Source organism: Arvicanthis niloticus, chromosome 8, assembly GCF_011762505.2.
Source record: "Arvicanthis niloticus isolate mArvNil1 chromosome 8, mArvNil1.pat.X, whole genome shotgun sequence".
NCBI classification, from domain to species: domain Eukaryota; kingdom Metazoa; phylum Chordata; class Mammalia; order Rodentia; family Muridae; genus Arvicanthis; species Arvicanthis niloticus.
In genome coordinates this window covers 60,777,502-60,800,880 of record NC_047665.1, presented here as the reverse complement: position 1 = coordinate 60,800,880, position 23,379 = coordinate 60,777,502, and the positions used below count along the sequence as shown (strand labels likewise).

Here is a 23,379-nt window from a genome sequence, read left to right as displayed (position 1 = left end):
CCCAGCAGGAATCAGGAGAATGTGGTCTTGGGAAAAGCCACATCAAGATACAGCAATAACTTAGGCCTTCTTTCTACAGCCTCGACCTTTGTTCACCATTTCCTGACTGTGATAAAGCCATGGCCCCTTCAAAAGGAGAGGAGGAGGTTGAGATTGGGGCAAATGGTTTCTACCTTTTACCACCAATCATATTACCTGTTCTGCACAGCTCAGAGACCGCACATGTGCATGTGCATGCAAGCACGCATGTGCACCTCAGCACTATTTACAAAACATAAATCAGTGCAGGGAGCCTGGCTCAGCTCTCTGTGACGCCTAGACTCCAGGCTACTTGGTGCAGCCAATTCACACCTGCAGGAGTTCACACCTGCAGGAAAGCTTAGCCACCTATATGGCTATAGACCAGTGTGAACTGCCAGAATGGTGCTGTCTTTGAGGGTCCCAGAAGGGGAAGGGGAGGAAGGAGTGCTGTGTCCCTGAGACCACAGGATGAGTTCTGCTCCCCTTCTTCCCAAGGACAACTTGAGTTGCAGGGTCTTCAATTCACAGTGTGGCCAGTGGATCAAAGGGCCCCAGCTCCCATTTATCCTAGAAACGAGAATGCAGTGGGTTTGCAGAAGGGCCTTTCTTCCAAGCAATGTGAAGTCTGTTTTTGATCATTGGGTTGTGTCGTAAATATGGGATCTGACTGGGTGCTTTGTGACTCTGTGGGTTCCTGTAAGCATGTGGGTGGGATGGATTTGGGGGCTGCAAGTGGTGCGGAGGAGAACATAACCCCTTCAAGTCAACTCCTCTTTTTTGTTTGTTTGTTTTGTTTTGGGTTTGTTTTCTGAGATTGGGTTTTAGCCTGAAGCCCCAGACTCACAGCAATCCTCGGCCTCCGAGCCTGAGGATTATCTTGCCCATACTCCTTCCGAGTTGTAATTAGCTCTTCCATGCTCTTTGCCAACATCCTACTCAGATGGAGACAGGAGATTAGATGATGCCACCCACCTACCCATTTGACTTTGGGTGTGCCCATTGAACTAACTAACATACTGTTTGCACAGTGAAGCCCAGAGTGTCCTGTTTCCACCTGGCAGTTTTAAGAGTCTAGATGGGGGCCAGGTGCAATGGAGTCCAGTGACTAGTTTGTGCCTCATCTGTCTGTCATTCTCTGTCTCTGTAACCTTGGAAGACCTTAGGCTCACAGGTTCTTCAATGGAGAAAATAAAGGGCCCACCTCACCACTTGCCATGAGAGGAGTTCAGAGGACTCACACAGGACCATCAGCAACATCCCTGGTGTGTAGACAGCACATGCTCATGACCTGCCATTACCCAGTCAAGGTGGAATCACGTGGAAGTCAGCTTTCCCTGGGTGACGAAAGCACTGAGTCTGTGTTGAACGGGCCTTTGGATAAAGGAGTGGCACTGTCACTGAGCCATGGGGACCTGGTTTTAGTGCTATCTCATCTTAGAGGCTTCACTGCCCTAAATGATGACCACAACTTGAGTGGACTCCCACAGAACTTGGGGACCAGCAGGCTCATAGACAACACCAGTGCAATGGTTCTTAGGGTCTCCAGGACTAACAGACACACCCTTCTTCAAGCAAGATAGTTGTCATGGTTTGTATATGCTTGGCCCAGGGAGTGGCACTATTAGAAGGTGTGACCTTGTTGGAATAAGTGTGTCACTATAGGTGTGGGCTTTAAGACCCTCATCCTAGCTGCCTGGAAGCCAGTATTCTGCTAGCAGCTTTTAGATGAAGATGTAGAACTCTCAGCTCCTCCTGCACCATGCCTGCCTGGATGCTGCCATGTTCCTGCCTTGATGGTAATGGACTGAACCTCTGAACCTGTAAGCTAGCCCCAATTGAATGTTGTTGTTCGAAGAGTCACCTTGGTAATGGTGTCTGTTCACAACAGTAAAACCCTAACTAAGACAATACCCAACCCAGTATGGATAGAAGCTAGAGAGCCTGACAGAGCAGGCCACAATAAAGCCAGTGAGGATGGAAAAGATTCCTTGTACCTTGGAGATAAAGAGGGAGGGGATCCAAATTCACAAGACAGGTGCTAAGCTGCCATTTCTGGCCTGACCTGTAAGTCACGTTGGGTGGGCCAAGGTCACCCTGTCTGAGCACCTCCTCCGGAGTGGCACCAGGCAGCCCTGAAGGCTGAGGCCTGACAGGAGTGAGAGAAGCCTGAGGTACAGCAGATGAGAGATGAAAGGCTAGCTGAGGAGGAGGAGAAGGCAGAGGCGGAGGAGGTTGATAATTGCTGGTTGGAAATCCTAGCCAAAATCCTGTGGGGTCTCCCTGGGGCTTTACCCTTGGCTAGGAAATGCACTGGTCCTGGCAAAGGGCCTCAGAATGGAATGTTCTGAGGCCAGCAGGTGTGAAGCAATTGCTACAAATGCTTGCACAGTGATGTCAGAGATCAGTGGTGGCAGAGGGCCAGACTCCCAGAGGTGAAGGTCACTGCGTTGACCTCGAACTCTCAAATGTCAGGTTCTTTCCTCAGGCTTCCAAGTAACTAAGGAGTATAGGCATGTGCAGCCATGCCCAGCTCTATGGTCTCATTCAGGTCTCAGTCATGGCTCCCTTCTTTCTCCTCTCCCCTATTTAGACCATTTCATTAGGAAATGAGCATGCTTAGGCTGAGGCACCAGTGACTGGCTGGGTACTTGATCTCCCTTTCTCTCCTGAGCAGGACTGATAGGCCCTGGGTTTGATTTGGATCTTCGGGAACTATGCATCCTTGAGATTACCTGGAGACGAGCCAGGAGGTAAACAAAGCCATGGGATAACTTGCTGTACCTTTTGGAATGTCCATTTTATTGAACCATTAGAGAGCAATTAACTATTACAACAAACATAAGCACACACACACACACACACACACACACACACACAAGTGCACAGTAGAGAGGAAAGAAGGGTTTTCTTCCTAAAATTTATTTTTATTTTATGTGTGTGAGTGTTTTGCCTGAGCTGGTGTGCATATGTGTATGTGCGAGAGAGAGAGAGAGAGAGAGAGAGAGAGAGAGAGAGAGAGAGAGAGAGAGAGGATATCTAGAGGGACCTTAAAAAAAAAAAAAACCCTTTTATTTAGTCTTTGTGAATTTCACATCAGGTACCCTCACCCCACCCCTCCCCACCACCTCCAAGGAAATAAACCTCACTCTGGAAGTTGTGGTGTCATGGTGTGTCACATGGTGTGTCACATGGTACACCATTTGGCCGTGCCCTAGCCAGCTTCAAAGGGACCTTTTAAAGTGTACAAATGTTATACAGAAATGTAGGTAAGTAACAGTGCCACGTGCTGGTGGGTAATCATGTTAGTTTCTGGTGTTGACCTGCTGAAAGGCAGGCCAGCATAGCCCCCCCACTGACAACATGCTGGAAGAACAGCCATCTCTCCAGCCCCGTCATCAACTCTTTTGGCAAAAAACCTCACACATTCACAGAAAAGCTTTAAAAAAAAGTTTTGTTTTTGTTTTGTTTTTTGTTTTTTTAAATCAGATCCATTTGGGAAAACCTTGTGTAGGGGCCTCATCACCTTCAAATACTATGACACACATTTTGAGCAAGAACACCTTTCTGTGTCACCATGATACAGGCGTCAAACAAAGCCTGGACATTCAGGTTGACCAATGACTACCATCCCAGCCTGTTCAAGTTCCTCCAGACTTCCTGTGATGTAATGAGAACCAGAAAAAAATAATATAGGCTAGAGAGGGGGGCTCTGATGGTGACGCTTGCTGCACAAACATGGGGGGCCTGAGTTAAAATCGCCAGAACCATGTCTTAGAGAGCAGAGTGTGGTAGTGTGCTCAGCATGGTAGTGTACACATCATGTTAGTGTGCAGAGTGTGGTAGTGTGCATATCATGGTAGTGTGCACAGCACGGTAGTGTACACAGTGTGATAGTGTGTGCTGGTGGTCCCAGGGCTGAGGAGACAGAGGAAGATTCCTGAGTTTTGCTGGCCAACCATGGAACCTACTTGGTGAGCTCCAATGATCGACCTTATCTAAAAATAATAAATAAATCCACAAGGTGAGGCCCCAGAGATGGCTGAGTGGGTAGGTGCTTGCCATGCAAACCTGGTGGCTTGAGTTTGACTTCTAGAATCCACATAAAGGTAAAAGCCTGAAGCAACTCTAACCACCACACTGACATCATACACACAAATAATAATACATTTTTTAAAAAGTGGATGACGCCCGAGAAACATCTCCAGACATCCTCCGTCCACACCTCTGTGCACATATGTGCACAGACACATGAGCACCCCCACGTACACAAATGTTTAAGCATGCATGCATATACACGTGTTCACGTGTAAAAACAACACCAAAACAGTAGTGGTGTTTATTAGGGACAATCTGCATGTGGGACCGTGTACACCTTAGGAACTATGGCATATCCAAAGAGACTAAAGCCAGGGGGCGTTTGTAAACCTACAGAGGGGGAGGAGCACACCAAATGGTTTTGAGTCTATAATCCTTGGTGATTAATTGCTACCAAAGTGTTGTCAGTCTAGGATTAAACGGACAGTTGTGCAGCAAAACTTGTACCAATAGAAGTAGTAGGTTTTATAAATACTGTTCTTTCAGAAACCCACAGTCCCTTTATGTGTGCAGGTGTGTGTGCACGTGTGTGTGTGTGTGTGTGTGTGTGTGTGTGTGTGTGTAGGTCCCAAGTCCATGTCGCTTGTCTATCTCAATCACTCTCTATGACATTTTTGGGAAAGGCTATCTCTGGAATCTGGAGCTCATTGGTTGAGCTAGGCTAGCCAGCAAGCTCCAAGGCTCCACCCGTTTCTACCTCCCCTGGGTTGGAATTGCAGACAGAGCGCTAAGCCCCGCCTTTACCCAAGTGCTGGATTCTGTGGACCGATTCTGGTCTTCATGCTTGCATTGCAGACACTGCCAACACAGCCATCCTCCCAGCCGTAAATTCCCAGCTCCTTCTCCTTCTGTTACTGCTAAGGTTGACACAGACAACTCCATTTTGAATCTGACAGCTGTGACATTTCCTTCATGTGAGCAAAAGGATCCAGCACAGACATGTGTAGTATTTGATGGCTATGTCTTTTATCTCCTGTCAGTCTCAGAATCTCAGGCCTTTTATCAATTCATGAGGACAGCATTTGAGGATTGCTAAGTCAGCTTGAGTTTTCTGTCCTGTGATGCAGAGATTGGGTGGAGGTTTCCTTCCTCCGGAAGGAACAGCAGGAAGTGACACTGTGCTTCTCGTGGTGTGATTTCTGCCATGCCATCCCCAATGTACCTGAGTTATGTGAATGAGGTAGCATCCCCCAGACTTCTCCATATAAAGTTATTTTTCCTTTGTAATTAGTTAAGTATTTTGTAGAGTGGTATTTTGAAACTACATAAAAATCTTTACTCATCAAATAAATAATTATGGTTAATCAATCATTAGTGATAACTATGCTTATGAATATAACTATGACTAGTATAATTAATTAATGTGCATGGATTCCTCTTTTATTTAATGGGCTGTAATTGGGCTATAATCTATTATCACTACTTCATACTTAAATGATGTCAGATTTAGTCAATGGGAGGCCCTTCAAGCTGGCTTTGAGTATTGCATGTCAGCATCATTCAAACATTCCTCCTCTTCCTGCTCTTCCTCCTGCTCCTCCTCCTGTTCCTCCTGCTCCTCCTGCTCCTCCTCTTGCTCCTTTTCCTGGTCCTCCTCCTCTTCTCCTTCTAGTAAAGTCTCACTGCACAGCCCTGATTGATCTAGAACTCTCTGCATGGACCAGGCAACTGACTGGCCTTGAACCTGCAGAGGTCCACCTGCCTCTGTCTCCCAAGTGCTGGGATTACAGGTGTGCACCACAACCCCTATGTTATTTTCTGTTCTCTGCCTTCCCTGTCTGAGCTCTGGAGTCACCTCCTCTCTCTAGAGTACTTCTCTCATCAGTGAAGAATGAACAGTGTGTGCCTGTGGAGATCAGGCTGTGACTGTCCTTGAGGCCCTTGGGGACTGAGCTAGGAGACATACACAGGTCTGTCTATGCACATGGATGTGCAGATGCACATGTGAGTTTGAGGACAGTCTGGTCTATATAGTGAGCTCCAGGATAGCCAAGAGCTACTGACTCAAGCACATACCCCCATTAAAAAAAGAACCTTGCAAACCCAGAGGGCAGCCTGGGTGATTCCTCCCTCGGATGAGAATGATGCTTACTGGTGCTTACTTCAGGAATGATGCTTACTGGTACTGTTACCTGTGAGCTGTCTGTGCTAATGATAACACCTGAGTGGAATAAGCCCTTTCTTCTTCCTCAAGCTGCATGCTGGAGGGTGGGTGGGTTATCTCCTCCTGTTCCACCAACTTCCTGCCCACAGGGAATTTCCCATCTTCTCTTTGGTTCTCCTTGCTCTCCACAAGCAGGTATGTGCCAGCCCTTCCCACCTGAATCACTGCTCAGCAACCTGCACCCCGGGCACACCCAAGGGGCCGTGTTCCACTCCACGGGGAGTAGATAGTGAGGCCAGGTATTTGGGGGACTTTCCTTCAGACCTCTCCCCCCAAAGCTGGCTTTCTCACTTGAAAAAGTAGCTTTGTTCTCTTTTTCAGAGAAAAGAGACACTGAAGAAAAACACGCAGGAGCCTTGATTCAGGTAAGTTTTATATTTCATGGCTGTTGGTTGTTTTTTTCAGACAGGGTCTCACTGTGTCTCACTAGCTGGATTCAAACTTTTTATGCAAATCAGGCTGGCCTTGAACTCGCCTGCCTGAGACTCCCAGATGCTGGGATTAAAGTCATGTCACCATGCCTGGCCTGTACTCTAAAATAAATGTCTCCCAAGTTGGCTAAGCTGCTAGCCAGACAACCCAGGCCTGCCTTGGTTCATGTCCCTCAAACAACAGGACTCAGGCTCAGTGAGCCCCAGAATGAAGGGGGAAGTTCCTGGGACAAGACCCCTGTGAGGGGGACAGCAGCTCAGGGTCACCGCAAGAGTGAGACCATCTGGACTCACATAGCAGCTCTGGCCCTGACTAGCTGTAAGATTGTGCTGTATCGCAAATGCTCCTGCCTCAGTTTCCTCCATAATATATACAACCTGCTCAGGGTTGACCTGAGGGCTCAGTACAAACATTCTGGCTGAGTCCCCAGGCAGCTCTCAGACAGCTTCTGCTGTAGTCTTCTTAGAAAGCTGGTGATGTCAGAAGACATGAGCATCCTGTAGACTCCCTGGTCTTCTCATTCCACAGGGCAAAATCTGCTCCAGAATTACTTCATTTAGCCAAAACCCGAGACCCTGGCGACAGACTCCAAGATGGATGTCCTAGGTTAGTGGTCTGGCCTCGCCCACCATATGTGTACACGTTTGTACCTCAGCAGTAGGAGGCAGAGCCTTAAAGCCTGACTCTGACCCTGTGAACAGTGGTTCACTGTTGCACGAATGCCTCTTCCCAGCTCAGCTTAGTGATGTCATGCGCTGGAAACTGTCCAGGCTGTGTAGGGGTATTTACTTCCTCCGCAATAGGCAAATACTACAAATCAGGGCTTGGCATATTGCTCAGTGGGTGGGGTTGCACTTCAGAAAGAAATAAAGGAAGAAACTGAGGCAGATTAAATGAATTATGCCTAATGCGGTGCCCTGTGAGCAACGCTTTTGAAAAAGACCCCTCCCCACTTAATAAATACAACTTCCAATAACTATAACTTGAATAACAATCACATAGCAGAGCTAAGGACAATAAACTTAAACAATATTTACTTACATGTATATTTATGTGTCTACGTGTCTTTGCTTGTATGAGTATATGTCACATGTGTCCAAGGGATAAGTATATGTATGTGTGTCTCTGCATGAGTGTTTGTTATCATGTGTCCAAGGGCCTGTGGAGGTCAGAAAGGAGAGTCTCGTCCCCTGGAGCTCTAGGCAGCTGTGGGCCACCTGATGTGGGTGCTGGGAACTGAACCTTGGTCCTCTGCAAGAGCGGCCAGTGCTTTTGACCACTGACCTTTCCAGCTCCAGAAACACACAATTGTGCACACACAGAGATGCTGTTCGCGGAGACCAGTGAAAGCAGTGAAAGCACTTCCGTACTTTCTCTGGCCCTAGGCTATGCCCCCCCCCCCCCCCCGTGACTGTCCAGGACTGTGACTGTCCAGGACTGTGACTGCTGTGGTTCTGGGTGTCACTTACTGAACTTTGTGAGGACAGGGAAGTCTTAGTGCCTCCAATATGTAATTTTGCCTGGCACTCATTCCAAAATGGAACATGAATGAAAGCACTCAGCAGTGGGGTGTGTGTAGACCCTGCTCCACACTTTCCATAGCTGGCTCTTGGTAGGAGCACACTGACTTCCTGACACCCTGGTGGTGTGATGCAATGAGCCCAGTCCAGGGATGGTTGGTAGGAGGAGAGATATCATCCAAGTTTGGCCCACCAAATGCTCCCAGTGCCTCATCCTTCTCTGCTACAGGGACACTTTGGGCACGGTTGTAGTCTATCACATGCTCTTGTTCCGGACTACCACCGTGTGGCCATTTATAAACAAGACAAGTTTCAACTGGCTCACAGTTTTGAGTTCAGCAAATCCCAGCTGGGGGGTGGGGGGGGCTGTGTCTGGTGAGGGTTTCTCTCTGGTGGAAGGGATTGTGTGGTAAAAAGACATGCCAAAGCTGGCAAGAGAAGGCTGAGCTCACTCAGTCTACAGTCTACAGTCAGGGGCAACAGTTTCCAGGAGGCCCCACCTCCTGCACTGTTACACTAGGGATGGAAATTTTAATACATGGGTTTTAGGGAACTGTGTCAAACCATAGCATAGGCTGGTACCCGCAGCCATAGGAGAAGGAATACCAGACATACAGGATGTCTGTAAGTAAAATAGACTTCATTTTGTTAAGCCACAGAGACCTTAGGTGGTTTTTCTTATCAGAGCATGGTCTAACTTCTCCTGGCTAGTCCCATGAAGAGTGGAGAGATGAGAAGTGACCTGGGCCAGGCTGGGTGCCCAGTGTGTTTGTGGCAGGGTCAGGCCTAAGCTCATCTTTATGTTCACAAATAGACCAGTTTCCACCTCCACGTGTTCTCTCCTCCCACACAGTTCAAAATACAAAATGAGGGGCTGGAGACTGGGCTCGGGTTCAGGAGTGGGTTCATACAGTGGACCTGAGTTTGTTTCCCTACACTCGGGTCACACAGCTCACAGCTGCCTGTATCTTCAGTTCCAGGGGATCCAGCATGCTCTTTTAGACTTCATATGCATCTGAACTCACGAATGCACATATCAACCTACAGACCCATGCTCACATAACTAATTTTAAAAGGACATGCATCTTTTAAACAACCGTTCAAAAACAAAATGTGAACCCATAGGCAGGTTTTGTTCGAGGTCCCTATTTCAGGCAGTCTAATCAGGACACTCAAATGATGATGCCTCTGAAGGCGGCCAACCCACACAGGAGGAGGCACACCCACCGAACATCCTCTGTCATTAGAGGATCAGCCAGTGTGGCTGCTGTCTGCATCTGAGACTCCATCTCCCATTAAGTGTTATTAGCCTGGCTCACAGGCCCCTCCCTGCCTGCCATGCACCACTTGCCTGGATGCAACCTGGGAACCGGATGGACAGAGAAGAACCGGTTTTAGAAATGGTGCTCTTGCAGCACGGAACTGAGACCCCAAACGCCGCCAAGCTGAACAGATAGGGCTTCTTGTTCCCAGCTTCATAGACCTTGGCTCGGTTCCCCAAACATTTGCTAAGTAGGGTTACAGTATGGTGACATACACTAAGACTAGCATGAGGGAACACCACGGGTGCTACATGGAGGAGCACCATGGGTGGTCCATGAAGGAGCACCTACATGGAAGAGCATTGTGGATGCTGCATGGAGGAGCACCATGGGTACTACATGGAGGAGCACCTGCATGGAGGAGAACCACAGGTGCTGCATGGAGGAGCACTCTGGGTGCTATATGGAGGAACACCATGGGTGCCCCGTGGTGGAACTGGTATAGCACTGTGTAGTGTAACACATGCAATATTTTTTATGTTTTGTGCCTTCCTAGGAAGCTTGGGCATTTTCCTTTTCTTTGATTTTAAGCAGGGATGTTGAAACCCTCTGGCTGAGGTCACAGAGCTCCAGTGTGGAGATTAGAGTTGACTTGGCACATTCCCAACTCCTAATTGCCTGTGATGGCACTGACCTTCCATTCCTGGGCCCCACCCACCTACCCTGTCAGGAATTCCACCTATGTCCTGGCCACAGCTCTCTTCCCACCTTTCACACAATAACAAGTTCAAGAACAGGGCCTTTTTTTCCCCTCTTATTTTATGGTATGCTGAATGGTGCTGTTTGTTGAATGACTATTGGGTTGTAGGACCTGAGTGATAAAGGACCATGGCTCTTCTTACAGGCCCTTCCTCACTCACGGACAGTGTTTGTCTGTTGACAGCACAGGCATCTGTCACTCACACACCCTCCTCTTCCTGACCTGCCCTGGGTCTTGGTCTGTGTGATTTCTTTTTCCTGAGCTCACTCTGCCTGCCTTTTGGTTCTGGCAGCTCTGGTTCTGTCCTCCAGGTATCAGCTTGACCATCTCCCCCTGCCCTCAGTGCTGCAGTCCCACATTTACGCTTTTGCAGTATGGTCGCACCCCAAAATCAGCCTGTCTGTCCTCCCACCTGCAGGCCTGTGGAGGAAGCCGCCTGAATTGTCTGCTCACTACTATGTGATCAGCTCCTAGCACATAGTAGGGGCATGGATGCTAGTAGGATGTATCCATGAAGGGCTGGCCACAACTAACACCTAACCTTTTGGTCCACCCAAAGATCATGTGTGGAAGATGCAGGAGTCATAGCCTGGTCCTTGTCCGAGAACGGGGTCTCCACTGGTCATCTATGGGGTTATGCTCAGCTTCTCAAAACGGCCTCAGCCTATTGTTTACTCTGTCTCGGAGTCCCTGCCTGTGTCCCTGTCTTCTGAGCCAGACTCTTCTTGGTAACAGACTCTTGCTGTAATACTCTTATTCTCTCACAACTATTCAACTTAATAGCTGTTTTGGGTACCTACTATGTGCCAGATGCCGCATTAGGTACACTGTGGCTGCAAAGGTAAGTGTAACGGGGTCCCTACCTCAAACTGTAGGTCAGCACTTTAGGGTACTTCATCCACTATGCACCTTGGCAGTGTGGCAGAGGGACACACTTCCTGTTTTCTGGTTGTGCATTAGAGTCTTACAAAGGGCCTCCAGAACCTCCGACTCTGCCAGCCCTGTGGTGGTGCATGCCTTTAAGACCAGCACTCAGGAGCCAGAGGCAGGTAGATCTATGTATCAGGCCAGCATGGTCTATTTAGTAAAAAAAAAAAAAAAAAAAAAAAAAAAAAGGATTATGTATGGGACACATCTGAGGGCTATTGTCGGCCACACAGTTCCCTGGTGCTCTGGGAGAGCTGGGCTGGCATTGCCTCTAGGGAGGAGACCTGGAAGGGAGGCTGTGTCCTCCGCCAGCCCAGAAAGGAGGCAGGCGGGAAGTGTGAGCTCAGATGTGTGCTTTGTTCAATGCTGGGTTTCTGAGCAGGAAGCCAGGCACACGAACCCAGCCCCAGAGAAGGAAAATAAACTCAGGACTCATATTTTTAGAAAGTGGGCAAGCCCTGCAGCTTGCTCTGTTCCCCTGTGGAATCTAAACCAGTTGGTTGTGTCTCTAAGCAGGAAGCCAGGAGCCACAGGCTGCTTGCTAGATGGGGACCTCTGTGGAACGCCAGAGTTCTCTGTCCCGCTGTGGCTGTCACTTCAGGTCTTGCTTCAGGTCCCCAGGGCTATGAGGGACTTCCCTATTGTGGTATGGGCAATGGCTGTGGGATGGAGGTGTGAGCCAGGTATGTGCTAAGCCTATGATCTCAGTCAGGTCCCTCCATGACTCTGAGAAGTAAGAATGGCTCATCTGGATCACCTATGTCACAGGCTGAAGCCTCAGGGCAGATCTCAGCTCCCAACCCCCTACATCCCCACCCATGCCACGAGGACAGTTTCTGTGCCTTAGCATGGGCCCCCATGAAGGTAAAAGCCCTTAGTGCTACAATGTAGCAGCTACACAGTTTACAGCAGCCCCTGGGGCCTTTTAGAGCCTTTCCACGCCCAGGTTCAAGGTGCTTAGCCTTTTCTGGGCCTCTTTCCTTCTCACCGAAGCCTTGCTCTGTGCTCTGTGGAGTCTGAAATCCAAGGATCAAAAATTTGAGATCATGTGGAACCGATTTGTTTGTTTGTGTAAAGTTTTATGTAGTCCAGGTTGGCCTCAGACTATTTAGGCCAGGATTGCCCTGCACTCCAGATCCTCCTGCCTCCACTTCCCAAGAGCTGGGATTACAGGTGTGTACCCACGCCCCTGACTGGATCTGATTTTCAGAAATTGCAGATCATTCCTAGAATTAAGGCTGTAGGAGGGAGATGACTGGGTGGAGGGGGTGGGGAGGTTTAAGAGGAAATGGCGAGGTGTTCTTTTTACAATCTGGCCTAAAGGCACAGAAGGTAGTTATTCCCAGAAAAAAAAATTACAAAAATAGCAACAAGCTTAGGCAAAGGGTAGAGTCTCCCAAGGCAGGAAACACTGTGTTCTTTGATGCAGGCACATCCCAGCAGGACGGGAAATAAATGTCAGCAATGCCGTTTACGGACATTGGTAGAATTGTCGTCATTTGTGCCAAGACGCTTAGAGGGGCCGGAGGTCACACTGTGGATGTATCATAAAAGCAATGGGGCTAGATGCATGGGGGCCTTTGCCCTCTTAGAGGCTGCAGCCCTGGCTACAGTCCCTCTCCAGCCCCCCACCCCTGCCGGAGGTCTCCCTGCCTTTCCAGTAACTGCGGTGACTTCCAAGGACTGCAGTGGGCAGCTGGAAGCCCACCCCTATTCAGGAGTTCCCACCCAGCTGGTTAGGAGCCCTACACAGCGGGTACTTCTGGGAGAAGGGCTAGAAACATGGAACAAAGGTCTTGCCTTGAAGTGGTTCATCCAAGTCAGAGGTCAGAGGCTCCTACCCTTGCTGCAGGGTCTGGCATGCTGCCCCCCTTCGCCCTGAAGACTCAGCTGTGTGGGCTCCAGGCCCAGATTCAAGATGAGCCAGCCTCATCTTATTCAAAAGGAAAAGCCCTCCTGATCTTCTAGTTGGAGGACCATAATTCCAAGTCTGGGAGAGAGCAGGATCTGGTTCCAGGGAAGGGGAGACACCAGATAGGACACACATACCCTCCTCTTGGTGACCTGGCAAGGTGCAGCCAGCATCACACCTAGGAGAATCCAAGCAACAGTCCTGGCCTGGCTTGAGGGACATCAAGAGAAGTGTGGGAGGCAAGCCAACTGCAGCTAAGCATCTGTAGCCCAAGGACCAGAGCAGTGGAAACAATAATCTCAGGAGGACCCGATAGAGAGGAAACCTTCCTGTGAGTGGCCATTGTGCGTGCACACACACACACACACACACACACACACACACACACACTGGGGTAGTAACAGGGCAAAAAAAAAAAGGTACTTATCACTACTTTGTGCCCACTCTGTGGAAGAGGTACAAGCCTTTACTGAATAAAGAAACTCAGTCCAATTTGGCACCTCACAAGCTTTAGAGAGTAAGAAAACAAGTTTTAGGTAGGGTCTGTGTATGAATCCCTGTAACCCAAGGTCCTCTAGAGACTGAGGCAGGAGGATCAGGAATGTGATCAGCCCTAGGTCAGCCTAGGCTACCTAGTGAGATCCTGTCTCAATAAACAAATATCAAATGATTTTTTTTTTAAGTTAAGGTCTCACTCACACCGACTCTTTGACATTATACACATTTTAGTTCTGTTCCGTTTAGTTTAGTTCTGAGGATCCAGGCATCGTGGTGGCACACGCCTGCAATCCCAGCTGGAGGGCCAGATAGGAAGACTGAAAGTTTGGGGATAGCCTGTGTTGTATAGTAAGACCCTTTCTCAAAACAATGACAGGAGAGAAAGAGGGAGAGAGAGAGAGAGAAAGAGAGAGAAAGAGACACTGAGACTCTGCAGGTAGGTGATGGTGGCTTGCTGGGGGAAGAGTGCTCGATACTCAATCATTGGGATCCCCAGAACTCATATAAAAAGTCAAGCATGGTTATATGTGCCTGAAACACCAGCACTGGGAGTCAGTGGCAGAGACAGAGTGACCAATGAGGCTTGCTGAAATCAGTAAGCTCCAAGTTCAGAGAGAAACCTTGACCTGACTCAAGGGAAGAAGGTAGAGGGTCATAGAAGAACACAACAGATATCTTCCTCTGTCACACCCACAACACCACACACACACATACACACAGACACATACATACACATCACATTCATGCTTGCACGCTAGTAAACCAAAAAAGAACCTCACAAAAAGCCTTAGAAACACAGCTAGGTTTATAAGGCAGGCAACAGGTAGAGGGACTTTAGTTAAAACATCATCGTAGGCTCCATCTTCCCCAAACTCAAATGCTCACACACCAAGCAAGTGGGGGTGGGGAGGACAAAGTCTATCCAATTTCATGGACCAGGAAACGGTTGGGCAATAGGAGGAGAGGCAAGCTGAAGAGGTCTTTGTAACTTGCTGTCATAGCAACCTACAACCTGCAAGCCTGATTCCAGGTGTACCAGGGCTTATGTCATCTCCTAAGGGCCACAGAGACCCAGAGGCATCTTTAGTAACAAGGTCAGACCTTTAGCTGTCTTGGCAACACCCAAGGTTAATACACTCACCTAATGAGTGCAATCAGAGATGCCAAGGACTGAAGTCAGTCTGGTCATGCTGTGAGAGAGTACACATTCCCTCGTGAGCACTCGTGCACGCACGTGTACACACACACACACAAACACACACACACACACACACACACAGACACACACGCGCGCGCCAACTCCCTTGTTCACTCAGCCTCACCCTTTGAAAGCATCTCCAGAATTTTGGCTAGTACCCTTGGCAGCTTTGTTTCACACACACACACATATTCTGAAGTCAGAGTTTATGGAGTGTGGCCTGTCTGTCAGTGACTGGGTTCCATTAGGTTAGCTATGACTACAGCAGGAAGGTACAGCCTGCAGTGGGGACTGGAGCCCTGACCCTAAGAGTGACTCCCCTATAACCTGGAGTTTCCCTTTCCAAATGCTCTCGAAGCTCAGAAGCATGAACCCAGAGAGGAAATAGATAGCTCTGAGGATTCTAGGGTAGGCTTGGTGTTAGCATGTTAGCTCCGCCCAACAGTTACCTAGCAACAGCCAGGTACAAACCTGACTTGCTATAAAAGGACTGTTTGGCCTCTCTGGAGTTTTCTGACCCACCCTCTGACTCTCTGACTTTCTCTCTCTCTCTCTCTCTCTCTCTCTCTCTCTCTCTCTCTCTCTCTCTTTCTCTCCCTCCCTCCTCTGTTCCCTCTCTTTTTCTGCCTCTATTCCTTTCTCAATCTCCCTTCTCATGCCCCAGAATAAACTTCATTTTATACTAGACCCGTCCTCCTATGGCTGGTACCTCAGTGGGGGATGCCTCAGCATGGGCCAGCTAAGGCACCCCCCTCCTGCCACGCCATACCGTGTTTTTTCAAAACATATCACTTGTCATTAAGCATACATGAAGACCCCTCCTAGCCCTCCTTGCTCTAGATCCCAGGATACCTTAAAGCAGCGGGGCCTGAATGAAGACACAGGGCAGACCACTCAGGGCACTGCTTGGAAATTTCTGAGACACAGGCCACTCAGTCCTGCTCTACTACTTGAGGCTGGAGAACGCATTGTAGGTCACATGGACTTTTCTGGAAGTCCTCATTATTCCTCCTTCCCCCTCTGGTTGCACAACAGAAGGTTCATATAGTCCAGAGGACAAGGAGGAAGACTACAGGAAAGAGTTTCTGTTCCTTGGAGTTGTTTGTGGCTGCACGCCCCTCCCAGGGAAGTCACCAGGAGGGAGTGTGTGTAAAGCCTGCTGTCACCGGGCAACTGGCATTTCTGAGGTCTTGCTGGTTTTGAGACTGGCTCTCATGAAGTCCAGGCTGACTTCAAACTAGCCGACGATGACCTTGAACTCACCTGCTTGCCTCCACTTCCCAAGTGGGACTGACATTAGTCGCCATGCCCAGCCAGAAGCCTTAGGAAATAGGACTGTGAAGGACAGTTTTTCTGTATCTTTCTGAATCAAGGTACCTCTAAAAGCACTTCAACTGTCACCCACAAAGGTTAATTCCTTCTAAGCCTAAAAGTTCGTGATGGATTTAAGCATCTCGGCAGAGGCAGGATTCCCAGAGTAGCTTACACTTCCCAGGGCTTTGATGGCCAGAGAAAGCTGGTGATTCTGGTGCGATGAGGGTGAATGGGAGGCCAGAGGCTGAAGTACCGACTGGGCCTCTGTTTCAAATTCGGTCACAAAGAGTTACAATGTTCCCAGGACACGGCAGTGTATAGCTCTGGCTTCTGTTTCCTCAGGTATTTGAAAGCAGGGCTTGTCCGACTAGCAGATTAGAAAAAGATAGGGGATGTGTCCCCATACTTTAAAGGCAGGGGAGAAAGCCTTGTTGTGAAGAGAAGACTCAGAACCTGTTTGGTGACTTGTCACTTCAGAGGGAACAGAAACCTCTCCAGGTGAACATTCAGGCTCCTCCCCTTCCTCCTTCCATCCAGCAGCCTTGGCTGGGGACCAGGGCAGGGACAAGGGACCCAGAGAAACAAGGCAGAGAAACAAGGCTACTGCTCAACCAGACAGCACCACTATTGGGTGACAGAAGTCTGAGAACACGGGGAGCAGTTTAGGGCAAAAATGAGTTTATTAATCTTGCCAGGTCACATCGATAAAGTAGCCAGAGCTGAACAGTGGCCCCATTGTACATGAATCACGGTTGGACAACAGCTATTGCACACACACATATTTTTTGGATAAGAGTAAATTGTTGCCATGTTTATCTTCTCTTTCTTCCTCTTTAATACATGTTAAAGAGCTGATATCACCTGCATTTAGAAAAAAAAAGAAAGTCACCACTGAATCCTGGGAAAGGTCAGATCTTGTAGGTTTTGTTTTGAATTGATACTAGGTTTCCCTTGGCCTCATTGATTAAGTCCATCAAGCTCCTTACGAAAGCTAGTTCCCAACATGGTCCTACCGTGCTCCCCACTAGCTGTCTGTGCAGAGAGTTCTACAACCATAAACCTGCTCCCGTAGCCCTGCCTGCATGTCCCCTCTCATGGCTGAGGAATCCATGATCAGTCTCAGTGCATAGCAGAGGCCTCGGCATGGCCAGTGGGCAGCATCCTTCCTTTTCTCCTCAAGATCCTTATGAGAGAATGTAACCTGAGTGGGGAAGAAAGCAAAGCTCAAAGCGTGCACACTAGGTAGGGCCCATGATGTGGTAGAGGGGAGGCAAGAACGGAAGCAGATGCTTCCCTCCGGGGATTGCTAGGTAGGACTTTGACTTGCAAGACTCTAGCTTGGACATCTGTATAAAGGAAGGTTCCTAAAAGCAAAAGAGAAATTGTTGTTGTTGGTGGTGATGATTTTCTAAATTTTACATAGTATAGAGTTTCCTAAAAATGAATTGCTGTTTAAATGTTACCTGAAGAGAACCCGGGACCTCAGATCCACCTTTCCTTTTCATGTCAAACTTGCTTTGAAATATGATCCTTCGGTACTGGGAACAAGATGTCATTTAAGAATGCCGTGTCACATAACTACAGCACGGAAACTAATGCTTTTCAGCAGACAAGACACACAGCAGGGGCCTCATCACTCACAAAAATGGGACTTTAATTAGGGCTTTGGACATAAGTAACAACTAAAGTAACAGTCAGTATAATTATAGATTAAACAGAGAGAAAATATGAATAAATAATAGAAAAAGATATAACCCTTTAAAGGGAAATAATATCGTGCATAACATAATACAGTAGCTTATAGGTAAGATAAAATTTTGTTTTCCAAAATGGAATTATGAGAATATATTAATATACAGTCAAACTCAGTCTACTCACAATAAGATCATAGAAAAGGGTAGAAAGAAATAATTGTCTATAAAGGATCTGTGACAGCTGAATGGAGACCTTCAGTTATTAAACACTGCGTATGGCATCTCACTTTGTCAGAAGGAACATCCTGGATCCCCTCCGGAAACTCATCATAAGTAAGAACAAAATTAAAAACACTTGGAAAAGTTTAAAGACCCTCTTTAAGATTTTTAAAATGTTTGAGCTGACTTCGGAAGAACAAGAACTGAACAAGTTGTTAGACCTTGGTTCCAAAGAAATAAAACCTAGTCATTCATTCACTTATGAGCTAAGTGGAGAACCAGGAATGTGTCCTTCACAGCTCACTAGAAGTCGGAGTCTCAGTAATACTCAACAGGAAAAGCAATGCACTCTTACAGGGAGTGCTGCTGAGGACCCACAGGCAGAAGGGTGTGGCTCTCAGGCCAGCCCTTCCCTAGCTATTTTTAGAAGTTTGAGACTCCAGCCTTAAATGGTTTTGATAATAACATTGTGGCCACAACTCTTAGACAAAATCTGGGAGAAAACTCCATGCTATATAACTGAGTTTCGTGTTCTCCTTCAAATCAACCCTGAGACAGGGCTCCTGGAACATAACCAATCAGATAATTTTCTTTCGTTTTCCTAGTTACTTTGTCATACAGAGCTAGTGAGGTGACAAAGATTTTAATTTTCCTTTAAATTCTAAAGAATGTTAAGTAAACACAGGAACTGTCTTGCTTATTTGAAATCAGGAAATATTGCTTTAATTGGGAACGGAGCTTACTGTTACGGAAAAAGTACTCGGGGCTCCTGTGTCCTTAGCCAACTTCCATAATAGGAAGAATTCTTAGTGTCTCATCTCAAAGCTGAGGTGTCTGTCAGAGAAAAGGAAGCGCTCATATCCTGTAGTTAGATAACGGTGTCTTCAGAAGTAGATACTTAAGTAACAACGAATGTGCATACACAGACTCCTGATACTCGTGTGCGCCTTAGAATAGGCGTGTGTGTGTGTGTGTGTGTGTGTGTGTGTGTGTGTACACACGCCAGACTCATCCACACATCCCAGGAGCGGACTTTTAGAGTCAAATGAGACTTGCTTTCTCAAAATTACCACCTTTTCCAAACTTGACTCATTTTTTTTTCACTCTCGCAATTCAAAATTACAGCAAATCCTACCCTAACAGGTTCATTTAGATTTTCAGTTACGAAAATGGGGCAAACAAAATTATGTCAATAAACAAACCTTGATTGGTAAGGTGCCAACTTCCACCCTTCAAAAACAAACACACAACAATTAGACCTCAAAGTGTATAATGACACTATAAAAATTTAACAAGCATTTCTTTTTTTATTTTCCAAGAGGAGAGGGAATCCTGAGCATCAGAGAGTTACACTGGCTTTCAAGTCCGGCCGGTAGGATAAAAGCCGGATCAGAGAGTCTGGACCCACTCAAGCCAAGGTGGTCTTCCCAAATGTAAGTCATGGGGCATCTGCAGTCATGGAAGCCCATAGGTCCTAAAGTTATTCTGGGACCCCGGAAAAGAAAAGGGATAACTGGGGAGCGCGGTTGGACTGGGGTCCTTGCTTTGCTGGCTTCTTGACTGACTCCACATTGCACTGGGACTGAGGCAGAAGCTTCGTGCCACCCAGTTCCTGTGCTTGCAGAACGGGACACCCCAGTGCGGACATACATGTTCTACCCGGGCCACTCCAGCAGTCCCATCCACGGCCCTCACAAGTTCTCCTTCAGTAGCCCGAGTTTGCGCAGAGCCTCGCGCCGAGCTTCCTCGGTGGAGCCTCGGCCAGAGAACTGCACTGTGATGCCCTGCGGCCGGAAGCCCACCGCCCGGGGAAGCGAGCCCGTGCGCTTGCGGGCATCCTGGCTGCCGTCCGGGCGCGGTTCGTACAGGCTGCGGCTAGCATTCTGGCGCGCCAGCTTGCCGGTCACAGCGGGGTCTGGCCGGAAGGTGATGGTCTTGCTGGTGGGGACGAAGGAACTAGGCTCGCAGCGCAGGGCCTCGTGCACGCTCTGAAAGCCATTGGCCAGCGCCGGAGGCTGCTCCGTCTGCACAGCCCGGGACTGCTGCGCTCTGGCCGGGACTCCTGCACGCAGAGCCCCAGGCTCGCCAGCCATGCCCGCTCTGCCCAGGGTGCGTGCTCCATCTGCAGAGCCACTCCTCTGCTCCTCTGCCTTCTGCCACCGCTCTTCCGATGATGTGTCACCTGCAGCAATAAAGGACATGCCATTGATGTTGGCCAGGACCTGGGCCTTGCGCTCCTGCACATTGACAGCCGCCTTGGAGATGGTCTTGTTGAAGTCCTTGCCCGCGCTGTTGGTCACGCTTATGTTGCTGGGGAAGCGATGGACCTTGGGTGCTGGCTGGGCAGTGTGTCGGTGCCACACGCCGACATGGTCCCCGTTTCGAGAGGCTACAGAAGTCGGCGTCCTCCATTCCCCAGGCCTGCCTTCTTTTGAGGGGGATGTGGGGGACAGGGCTTCATTTCCTGCCAACTTCTCAGAAATTTTCTGAGCAATCACCAGAGGAGTGGGCACGGAACGGGGCAGTTTGGGATGCTCTGCTGGAGGAGAGGGGGACATCGGCTCCTTTCGTGGCGCAGAGGGAGCAGGGACCGGTAGAGAGGGTGGCAGAGGAAACACCTCGGGACCCCTGGAGTCTGGTGGGGGCAGGGAATTCTCAGCGGCTTGTTTCCCACCTTCAAGAAGTGGAGTGCCCTGTTTTGCAACAGATGGGGCCCCTGAAAGGAGAAGAGAGACTTCATAAGTTTTTGCCCCAATAAAAGTTAGATGCATGTTTCTGCCCACGCTACTCCAGAGAGCCACAGTGGGACATACTATGAACCTCTACAATGTCTAATCAAAACACTCGTCCGGATGCATGGACTACAGAAGAGGCAGTCCATCATTCTCAGGTCCATACGTTCAGAACCGACAGATTCCTGACAGGGCGGTGACTATCTAGAGCCAGAAACATCCAGTTAGGAAGCAGTCTGGAAAGGTATGCTTCTGAGGATAGATCACCTTGTGGGCATTCCCCCCCCACCCCCCAGCCACCTCATCAGGGGATTGTACAAAGGTGACACTGAGTGGAAGATAGGGGTGCCCACTTTGAATCCTAGTGCGTAAGAGGCAGAAGCAGGTGGATCGCTGTGAGTTCAAGACCAGCCTGGTCTACACAGTGAGTTCCAGAACAACCAAGATTATATAAAAACCTTGCCTCAAAAAAACAACAAAACAAAACAAAAGAACCAATCAGAAGAGCTATAAAAAATAGGTTAGAGAACCAGAACTGCTGTGCACAAGTGCTAAATTTTCCAAACCTGTTTTCTTTGGTGTGATTATGTGATCTAATCTTTTTAAGGGATCAGCAAGTTCGAATTACCTTCGGAACTATGCTTCAGTGGAGAAGCGCAATAGAAATGCAAAATTCAGTGTTTCTTCCCTCAAGGGCTGGCTGCAAACCATGCTCTCTTTTTATATGGAATCCGTGCCATGTCAGATTCTGAGTAATGCTTCAAGAGAAGATGCGTGTAAGCTAAGGCTGGTGGTATACACTGTGATGTCAGCACTTGAGAGGCAGACACAGAGGACTAAGTGTCAGGCTGGGCTACCCAGCAAGCTCCAGGCCAGCCCCGGCTGTACAGCGACACCTTATCTCACAGTACACCCCTGTCTCCCAGAAGCTTATGATGAACACCAGTGTTGACAGTCTGTGTGTGCACAAGTATTTTCTCTCTCCTTTCTTGTCCTGCATGTCCTAGGTGTCTCCTCCCCTTGTCTTTAATATAAGTTCCCATCAGCAAATAAAGGCTGTAAGAAAATTTCACTGACCATTTCCTTCCGGTTCTACCTCATAACTCAATGGGCATAAGCTTATCTCTTGGTTGCCACTGCTCAGTGCCAACTCGAACCTTCTCTGCCCATTTTTGACTGCCTCAGAGAGCCATGTGTTAGAAATGGGATATATTCTTGCAGCACAAATCAAGTGCCCCCCCCCAACACAAAACACACATACACCTATATGCTTGCTTGGTCTTTCTTCCCTCTTTTCCCCCTCCCTCTCTTCCTCCCTCCCACCCTCTCTCCTACTCTTCCTCCTTCCCTCCCTCCCTCCCTCTCTCTCTCCCTTCCTTTCAGAGTTCTCTTGCTGCAGAGCCTCCCTTCTAGAAGATAGAAAGCTTTAAGAGTGTCTGTATGGACCAGCACAGGGAAACGGAGCAGGAAGTGGGAACATGTCTGGAGTGCGCCACCAAACCAAGTCAAAGGTGCCGGGACCTGTGTGCCACTGCTCACCTGTTACTTGAGGCACACCTGGAAGGCTCTCAGCTTCCCCAGACACAGGAGCTGGCTGTACTAAATCGATGACATCTTCGGGCTCTGAGTGGCTGGAAGGGCTCTCTTCCAGAGACTGTGGAGAGTAGCAGTGAATGCCACTGTCACACAGGGCTGGCTCGTCAAAGTCGTATTCCAGGGAATCGAGAGTCTCTTCAAAGAACAGGATGACATCCTTTTCCTCATGTGTGAGGTGCTTCAGGCTCTCGTCATCCTGCAGTGACGTCAGCAAAGAGAAAGTCATGAAAAGTAGGAGTTGATTCCCTGTATCCTAGAAGGTCCCTGCCGTTTGGGTTATCCCACCCCACTGACAAGTGGCCTGTAAGTCCTTCACTGTTGTACCTCATGAAAAAAAGATATCGTCAAGAGATGCAGAAGCCCTAGTCCTTCCCACCATCATGAGCTCTAGCAGGGAGTCGCCAGCGCTCAGTACAACAGAGCATGTACAACCGGGAGCTCCAAACCATCTGTCTCCATACTATCAAAGGAGATTTCTTTGAAAAAAAATATTTCTTTTTTAATTTTATGCTTATGGTGTGAGTGTTTTCCCTGCAGATATGGCTGTGCGCTGTGTGTGCTGGGTTTCCTGGAACCAGAGATACAGAGAACTTTAAGTTGCCACGTGGATGTCAGTCTATATTTTTAAGACAGAGTCGTGAGAACTAATGATATGGGAGTAGTGGCTACAGGAAGAGGGGATTTGTGAGTTTTCTGAAAAGCAGAATTGGTTCCTCACATAATGTTCTCTTGCACCATAGCTACTGAACACCCAGACTTTTCATTTCCATTAGACTTTACACTTAAGAATCACCTGGATATATGAAGGCACGCATGTTTTCTTGCATCCCACAGGAGCTATTTTAACCAAAATGTCAGGTGCCATTTTGACCTTCTGATGCTTAAAACATACGGTGTCTAAGAAACCCAGGAGTAGTCATTCTGTCATTAAAAGGGTGTTCTCACACATATGTACATATGTGTGTATGTCGCAGGGGAGAAGGCTCAGTAGTTAAGGACACTTTTTAGTATTGTAGAGGACCTAAGTTTGGTTCC

General features: G+C 48.3%; 1 protein-coding gene across 2 annotated transcripts in view; it reads right to left on the bottom strand.

Moving 5' to 3' along the window:
- Positions 1-17,731: 17,731 nt before the first annotated feature.
- Positions 17,732-23,379, bottom strand: part of Proser2 (proline and serine rich 2) — a 31,551-nt gene continuing 25,903 nt past the window's right edge. For both annotated transcript variants that reach the window (XM_034511032.2, XM_076939455.1), the window contains exons 3-4: positions 22,288-22,540; positions 17,732-20,732 (exon numbers count right to left, since the gene is read on the bottom strand). In XM_034511032.2, the coding sequence (XP_034366923.1) occupies positions 19,708-20,732; positions 22,288-22,540 (1,278 nt within the window). In that variant the 3' untranslated portion in view covers positions 17,732-19,707. The remainder of the gene's footprint in view (positions 20,733-22,287; positions 22,541-23,379) is intronic.